This window comes from Chinchilla lanigera, unplaced genomic scaffold (genome assembly GCF_000276665.1).
Source record: "Chinchilla lanigera isolate Chin_1 unplaced genomic scaffold, ChiLan1.0 scaffold00105, whole genome shotgun sequence".
NCBI lineage: Eukaryota > Metazoa > Chordata > Mammalia > Rodentia > Chinchillidae > Chinchilla > Chinchilla lanigera.
The window spans coordinates 6,375,735-6,384,478 of NW_004955506.1; the positions used below are offsets into that span (position 1 = coordinate 6,375,735).

Consider the following 8,744-nt stretch of genomic DNA (forward strand, 5'->3'; position numbering starts at 1 on the left):
AAAAATAAAAATAAAAACCAGGCTGGAGAATGTGGCTCGGGGCAACGGCCCTGTGTTCCACCCCTGGTACTGTGCATGTGCCCACACACACACAGAAGAAATCTGAGGCTAGCCTAACTCAGCAGTAGTTCACGTGCTTAGCTTTTGCAAGGCCCTGGATTAATTCCCAGCACACGCGTGTGCGCGTGCACACAGACACACACAGTTTGACACAGAGGAAGAGGGCATGTGACAACACACAGATCCCAGAGTGGTGCATACACACCCCAAGGAATACCCAGAGTTACCAGCCAACAGCAGAAGCTGGGGGGCAGGCCTGCGACAGAGTCTCCCTCACCGCCTCCCAAAGGAAACTCCTCTATGGACACCTTGATTTCAGTTCCAGCTTCCTGTACAGGGAGAACATCATTATTACTTACTTTTGCAGTACTGGGAATGGAACAGGGGGCCTTGCACGGCCCGGACAGTGATCTACCGCTGGGCTACATCCCCCACTCCAGACTCTGTTACTTCTACGCCACCCAGGTTTTAGTACGCTTAAACCACCCAGTCTGTGTCACGCACTAAAGTCCACTTCCTGTGGCGGACCCTGATTCGAACAGACCTCAGACCCTCCTGGGGAGGTCCTCCTGCCCAGCGCCTCCCTCTGCAACCTGTCCCTTCTCGGCCCAGGGCCTCACCTGCCGCTAACAGCTGAACGGTGGAAGGACCCAGGCACCTCATCTCTGTGTTGTCTCCATCCCTGTCCTCATCCGGAGGAGGCCCTGCCATCCTGTCTGTCCCCACACATCTCCTCCATCGATCTGCTCATCCCCGAGGGCAGAGGGCCAGCGGACAGGCGCCAGTTGCTCATGCGGCCCCTCCTGGGGTTAAGAAATGACCGGACGGGCTCTGCAGCCCTGGAGCAGTTCCTGTGCCAAGTGCATGGAGACGACAGGACAGCGCCGAGCCCCTGCCCGGCCTCCCCAGGACTGCCTCCAAGAGGCTACCACCGCCCATGTGGAGGGAGGCGGGTGAGTCACGCAGCTCCTCTGGCCTCCTCAGCTGCCTCAAAACAGCCCGAGTTTCTAAGAGACGGGCCACCAAAGGGTATGGCATCTGGGAAGCATTTATTAGATCTGAGTGTTCTTCTTTCTTTCCAAGGAAGGTGTCAGGGAGTTGGCACAGCGTCCTTCTAAAGTACACATTTTTTTTTTTTCTGAGAGGAGTTCCACTATGTTGCCGAGGCTAGCCTCAAACCCCTGGGTTCAAGGAATCCTCCTTACACAGCCTCCAGAGTAGAGAAGACTATGGGCACATGCCCAGTGATCCCCCTGCCTCAGCCTCCTAAGTGGTGGGATTACAGATGTGCACCACTACGTCTGGCTCAAAAAACTTCATTTTACAATAGCTTTTTTTGTTTTGTTTTGTTTTTTTGGTTTTTTTCCGGTACCAGGAATCAAACTCAAGACCTTGTGCTTGCCAGGCGGGTGCTGTGCCGCTGAGCTAAATCCCCAGCCCCTACAATAGCTTTAAATTTACAGAAAAGCTATGTCGAGAGTACAAAGTTCTTATCTACCTTACACCCAATTCTCTCTTTGGTTAACATCTTAGATTCTATGGAAATTAGCTACAAAATGAAAGAAATAAGCCAGATTTGGTGGCACAGGCCTGTAATCCCTGCATTCTGGGAGGCTGAGGCAAGACACTCACAAATTTAAGCCCAGCCTGGGCAACCTGCAGACTTAGTAAGATCCTGTCTCAAAATAAAGAATAAAAATAATAATAATAATAAAATAAATAAAGAAAAAAAGAATAACATGCCTGTTATCCCAGCACTTGGGAGGCCGAGGCAGGAGCATTGCTGCAAGCTCAAGTCTTCCCTGGGCTACATGTCTCAAAAAAAAATTTTTTTAAGGGTCAAATCCCCAATACCACCCCCCACACATACACAAAACAGCTTTGAGGAGATATTCATCAGGTGTTTTGGAGACTGCAGGATTTGTCTGATGGTTCTCTCATTATCAGACAGGAGTCTATGTCTGAGAGAAGTCCATACTGTTACTATGACTTGTCACTGATGATGCTGACCTTGACCACCTGGGTTAGGTGCTATTTGTTACGTTCCTTTGTTAAACAATTCTTGTACTTTTTTTGCAGGGGGGGATACCAGGAATCGAACTCAGGACCTTGCGTTTGCCAGGCAAGCACTTTTGCTGCTAAGCTATATCCCTGGCCTACAATTCTTATACTTCCCTTCCAAGAAAGTCCCCGTGCACAGGCCCACATAAGGAGAGGAAATTATGGTCTGCCTTGGACAACCTACCATGGGAAATACATCTATTCTCTCCTCACTTGTTCATTTATCCAGTTACTTATTACTATTAGTGTGGGCTTCTGGTGATAACCCAGTGTTGTATTTATTTTGTTTCTTTCTCTTTCTTTTGGTAGTAATAAGGATTAAACCCAAGGAGTGCTGAGCTACATTCTCAGCCCTTTTTTATTTTTATTTATTTATTTATTTATTTATTTATTTATTTATTTATTTTCTGGTACCGGCAATCGAACTCACGACCTTGCACTTGCCAGGCAGGCCCTGTGCCGCTGAGCTAAATCCCCAGCCCCCTTTTTTTATTTTATATTTTGTATTTTGAGCCAGGGTCTTGCGAAGTTGCCCGGCTGGGCAAGAACTTTTGATACGCCTGCACAGTCTCCCAGAGTGCTGAGATTACAAGCATGCACTACCACGCCCGGCTTCCAGCCCGTAGAGACAGGGTCTCCCTAAGTTACTGAGGCTGGCTTCAAACTTTCCATCCTTCTGCCTCAGTCTCCCAAATTGCTGGGATGATGGGCATGCACCTCAGGAATTTAACGCTATTGAGGAATAACTTACAATAACACACACTGTAGCCAGGAGTGGTGGTGCACGCCTGTAATCCTAGAACTCAGGAGACTGAGGCGGAAGGATCATTGTGAGTTCGAGGCCAGCCTGGGCTACATAGCGAACTCAAGGCAACCCTGAACTACATAGTGAGACCCTGTCTCAAAAAAAAAAAAAAGAAAAAAAAAGAAGAAGTACCATTTCACGTGCATACGTGAGCAAGTTTTACCCACTGCCTCCTCTTGAGGAGCCTCCTGTATTTGTCCGGGTGCACCAAAAGTGCGCGGGAGTATTCACGTACCGGAACTGAATTCCTCAGACAAGGCACTAGGAAGATGACAGAACTTCCTATTTCAGATCTAGAAAAGCCCAAGTTCCCCACCAGGGGTAAATAGAGTCGCTAAGGGGCAAAAACAAACGTACATCAGCAGTTATTTCCTCTGAGTCAGCGGCTCAGGAACTTTGCTAACGGTGCCTGGGAGGGGTCCGGAGCGCAAGATGCCGCCGGTAGTGACACAGTCGGCCTGCCAGCCCTCCGAGCCCGAGCCCGGGCCAGGCTGGGGGTGGGAGATGGAGGGTGAACGCCTTCCCAGCCTCCCGCCTGGGCGCCCCTCGAGTTCTTTACCTCGCTCCCCCCCTTGCACGCCCGCGGCGCAGACTGGGGCGCCCGGGAGCCCCCCGGAGTCGCGCGGGGCCGCTACGCGGGGGGCGGGCCAAGGCGCGGCCGAGCGGGCGGACCCTTGGCTTGGGTCCCAGGGGGCGGTGCAGGGCGCGAACGGTGCGGGTCCCTCCCAGGCGCGAGCAGAACAGGCGGCGCCCGGTGCGCGGAGCCATGGACGGCAGCGGGCCCTTCAGCTGCCCCATCTGCCTGGAGCCGCTCCGGGAGCCGGTGACGCTGCCCTGCGGCCACAACTTCTGCCTCGCCTGCCTGGGCGCGCTCTGGCCGCACCGTAGCGCGGGCGGCGCGGGCGGTTCCGGAGGGGCGGCCCGCTGCCCGCTGTGCCAGGAGCCCTTTCCCGACGGCCTGCAGCTCCGCAAGAACCACACGCTGTCCGAGTTGCTGCAGCTGCGCCAGGGATCCGGACCCGGGCCCATGCCCAGCCCGACCTCCACCCCGGCCCGGGGCCTAACGCCGGAGCCCTCGGCGCCCAGCGCGCCGCCCAGCGCCCCGGAGCCGTCGGCCCCCTGCGCGCCCCAGCCGTGGCCATCTGGAGAGGAGCCCGTGCACTGCGACGCGTGTCCCGAGGGCGCGGCCCTGCCCGCGGCGCTCTCCTGCCTCACCTGCCTCGCTTCCTTCTGCCCCGCGCACCTGGGCCCGCATGAGCGCAGTCCGGCCCTGCGCGGGCACCGCCTGGTGCCGCCGCTGCGCCGGCTGGAGGAGAGCCTGTGCCCGCGTCACCTGCGGCCTCTGGAGCGCTACTGTCGCGCCGAGCGCATGTGCTTGTGCGAGGCCTGCGCCGCCCAGGAGCACCGCGGCCACGAGCTCGTGTCGCTGGAGCAGGAGCGCGCGCTCCAGGAGGTGGGGAGCAGGCACCTGGGTGGCCCCTGCCTTCTTGGGTCGGGTCTTAATTTCCTCCTCTAACTGAGGATCTTCGCAGTCCCTCCAGCCTTGACAGTGTCATCTCCGCTTGGTAGTGGAGATGGAAAGAGAGGGAAGGAGGGACCAGTGACAGCGCCTATAGGACAGGAAGGACGGGCGGGGAACACCAGTGTCCTTGAGGTGCAAGACAGGCCGCTGCCGTTTTAGGCCCCCCAGCGCTGTGCGGGCTGGAAGCCCCTGGATCCCACAGCCTGGCCGAGGGAGAGGCTCAGTTCAGATTTGCCCCGGGGCCGAGACAGCCGCTTTGGATGGGTGTGGCCCGTGCCTGGTGTGCCACAGAGAGTGGGCTGGGCACGGACCCTCTCTGTCCTGCCTGCTGGGCTGTGGTGGGAGCGTGTGCACAGACCGCTACCTCGCCCCCAGTTTCCTTTGGCCTCCAGCCTGGTGTTGGCGCCTCTGGCCTTGGGATTTTCCGTCTCTCCTGCCTGGAGCAGTGACTCACCACACCCAGGGGATTTGCCCGGAATCCCCTTTTTTCAGGCCCGGATTGGGGACACAGTTTTTTGGGGGACAGTGGTTCCCAAGACAGCGTAAAGCCCTCCTGTGCTTTCCACCTCCATAACCTCTCAGTCTCTCTCACCCCACTGGAGAAAATTCTCAGATGAATTTGAGCAAAACTGAGACCCATCTTTGGCCCTGCGCTGGCCGGGCTGGTGGAGGGGAGGCACGCGCTGAGCTCGCCTGCCCTCTCAGCAGGAATGCATCCAGGAATTGCACAGCCTGGACAGCCGGGGCTGTCTGGCACGATGGGACGCCATGGCCATGCCCACTGTGCACAGATGCCTCTTCTTGGTCATCCCTGCTCTCTCCCCTGGCAAGTCCCAGGACCCTGGTGCGGGGCTGGGGCCGCTGCCAGCCGCCTTGCTCAGGGAGGATGTCGCCCACAGGCCGAGCAGCCGAAAGTCCTGAGCGCCGTGGAGGACCGCATGGATGAGCTCGGTGCCGGCATCGCGCAGTCCCGGCGCACCGTGGCCCTCGTCAAGGTCAGACACTCCCCACGCCTGCCCCGTGCATCTCTGCGGGTTGCTGGCAGTGTGGGCTCAGCAGAGTGTGCCAGCATCTCCCTGACCTGGCACAGGTCCAGGGCAGGCTCGGGCTGGCCTCCGGGTCACCTGGAGAGGACACGGTGGGCACCTGGCATCCGGAAGAAAGGGGCCAAAGGCCAGGCTTGTCCTTTGCCCCTCACTGCTGCCTCCTTCGCATCCTGTGCAGAGCGCGGCTGTGGCCGAGAGGGAGCGGGTGAGCCAGCTGTTTGCTGAGGCTGCGGCCACCCTGCAGAGCTTCCAGAAGGAGGTACTGGGCTTCATTGAGGAGGGGGAGGCTGCCATGCTGGGTCGCTCCCAGGGAGACCTTCGGCGCCAAGAGGAACAGCGCAGCCGCCTGAGCAGGGCGCGCCACAACCTCAGTCAGGTTCCTGAAGCTGACTCGGTCAGCTTCCTGCAGGTAAGGGCAGCTTGTGGGCCGGGGAGGGGAAAGAAATGGGGAGGGAGCGGGGGACCCTGGGTGCCCAGCCTTCTGTGGTTGTCTAGCATCCTGGTGGCGCTGGCCCTTCCAGCCAGGAAGAGCTGTGGCCAGCAGAGCTCTAACGGGTACTTGTCTGGTGCAGGAGCTCCTGGCACTACGGCTGGCCCTGGAGGAGGGGTGCGGCCCTGGGCCCAGCCCCCCAAGGGAGCTCAGCTTCACCAAGTCCTCCCAGGCTGTCCGGGCAGTGAGAGACGCGCTGGCCTCGGCCTGTGCCAGCCAGTGGGAGCAGCTGCGGGGGCAGGGCGGTGACGAGGACGGGCTGCAGAAGCTGGGCTCGGAAGGTACCTGCTCCCCAAGATGACTCATTCTCCGCCAGGCTGGGCTTGGTGCCCACCCAGGGATAGAAGAGGGAAACTGCCTGGCACCACCCTGTGATGACCAGTCTGCTCTTTAGCCACAGGCAGGAGGGCAGAGGGGGCCCCTCCTAGCCCACTGTCCAGCTTCACAGGGGCTGAGGTCCAGGGAGTGAGCAGGGAAAGCAGCAGAACTCAGACACCAGCATGCCTGGGGACATAGGGTGCTCTGTTCAGCTGTGTGCCTGTCCCCAGGTGACTGGGCTGTGGAGGAAGGAGGGGGTGAGAACTGCAGTCACAGGTTTGGGGCGGGCACCATGCCCAGCAGCCTGGCCACGGGCAGTCTAGGAGATATTCTCCCACTGTCTCCCTTCTGCAGCTGATGCCGAGGCCCAGGACCCCGATAGCACTAACCTCCTGGAGAGCGACGCGCCCAGGGACTATTTCCTCAAGTGTAAGTGCATGCAGAGCCCTCCTGCGGCCCCTTCTGCACCCATGGGGGCCCCTGAGGCTGAGAAAGGCACTAGAGGGTTTGGACTCCCCTCATTGATCCTGGGGCGGCAGGGTCATTGCAGGGGTGTTCTTCAGCCATACTGAGATGTGCTGTTGCAAAAGAGGGGTGAGCCCATGCCTGGGGGAGGTGAGCAGCTTTGGGGGACCACCCCATCTGAGCCTGGCTCTGAGCCTGGTATCTCTCTTCCATTTGTGTGGTCAGTTGCCTACATCGTGGACTTGGACAGTGATACGGCAGACAAGTTCTTGCAGCTGTTCGGAACCAAAGGAGTCAAAAGGGTTCTGTGTCCCATCAACTACCCCGAGTCCCCCACCCGCTTCACCCACTGTGAGCAGGTGCTGGGTGAAGGCGCCCTGGACAGAGGCACCTATTACTGGGAGGTAGAGATCATCGAGGGCTGGGTCAGCGTGGGGGTCATGGCCGAAGGCTTCTCCCCGCAAGAACCCTACGACCGGGGCCGGCTGGGCCGCAACCCGCACTCCTGCTGCCTGCAGTGGAATGGACGCAACTTCTCCGTCTGGTTTCACGGGCTGGAAGCGGCCCTGCCCCACAGCTTCTCGCCCACAGTCGGGGTCTGCCTGGAGTATGCCGACCGTGCCCTGGCCTTCTATGCTGTGCGTGATGGCAAGATGAGCCTCCTTCGAAGGCTGAAGGCATCCCGGCCACGCCGGGGTGGTGCCTTGGCCTCTCCGACTGACCCCTTCCAGAGCCGCCTGGACAGCCACTTTGCAGGGCTCTTTACCCACAGGCTCAAGCCTGCCTTCTTCCTGGAGAGTGTGGATGCCCATCTACAGATCGGACCTCTCAAGAAGTCGTGCATAACCGTGCTGAAGAGGAGGTGATGGGGGCCGGTCACCTCCTGCAGCCACCCTGGTCTGGGTGGGCTTGCGTCGGGGGTCCACCTTGTCTCCAAGGAAGGCACCACCCTTAGAGTCCCACACATCTCCAGCCTTCTTGCTTCTAGAGGTCTCCACCTTTTATAACTTGGCCTTTCACCTCACTCTCAGGGAGGAGGCCCCCCCACCAAGCCTTGTTTTGGGGAGAAAGAACTTCAGCTGGGACAGATCCAACCCTCTCCTTTTCTAGGTTTCTAGAACAGTGCCTGGCATGCAGTAAGTGCTCAATAAACATTTGCTGAATGAATGATTTCCTTTTTCACCCCTCTCTCTACCCACCAAGAATTTTCAGTACTCCTCAGCTTTCTTTTTATCTGAACTCAAGGCCTTTGCCCTGAGTTACATTCTCAGCTCTTTCTGTTTTCTTATTTTGGGACAGAGCCTTGCTAAATTGCTCAGGCTGGGTTTGAATTTGGAACCCTCTACCTCCCCGAGTGCTGGGATTGTAGACATGGGCCACCATATGTAGCTTCTCAGCTTTCCAGAGCTGACAAGTAGACAAAGGCCCTGACCCAGGAGGAGGTGACTGAAACAGGGTTCCTGCTCCTCAGGGCACCCTCACTCCCTGGTTCTAGGCAGGGCAGCGAGAGGTGGCTTCTCCCACAGGGTCCAGCCACAGGGCCGCACAGTTGTCCTTGCCTCCCCAGAGTTTGCTTTGAATGGCCCCGGCTCCCACTGCTGTTTTCATCCTTGATCCCACAGCCAGTGCTGGGCCTGCCTTTTAGTGGTTGTGCCCAGAATTAAACACAGACATCACACCCCAAGAGCAGGGCAGGACGCCTGGGTGTGGCCAAGACAGCTAGAGACCTGGGCTTCCTTCACATGCGGGCTGGAGGGACCTAGCTGAGACCACTCCAGAGTATGCCTGGAGCCCAGGACATCTACAGTGAAGGGCCAGTGTTCTCTGCAGCCTGCCCAGCTGTGTGCCTGCAACAGCTTTGGATCACCAGCCTGGGGGCCCAGGGCCCTAAGGTGTGGGAGAGCCTCTGGCTGTCCTTGTTGCCCTCTGCTGCCCCAGACCCTTCTGCCAAGCCCGTACTGCCCCGGGTTTCAGCCC

General features: G+C 58.3%; 1 protein-coding gene across 1 annotated transcript; it reads left to right on the forward strand.

Moving 5' to 3' along the window:
- The first annotated feature begins 3,353 nt into the window (after positions 1 to 3,353).
- On the forward strand, positions 3,354 to 7,937 carry Trim47 (tripartite motif containing 47). Its single transcript, XM_005407473.2, has 6 exons — positions 3,354 to 4,379; positions 5,348 to 5,443; positions 5,673 to 5,903; positions 6,067 to 6,265; positions 6,657 to 6,731; positions 6,993 to 7,937. The coding sequence occupies exons 1-6, from the start codon at positions 3,693 to 3,695 to the stop codon at positions 7,631 to 7,633; spliced, it is 1,929 nt and encodes a 642-aa protein (XP_005407530.1). The 5' UTR covers positions 3,354 to 3,692; the 3' UTR covers positions 7,634 to 7,937.
- Positions 7,938 to 8,744: the final 807 nt, after the last annotated feature.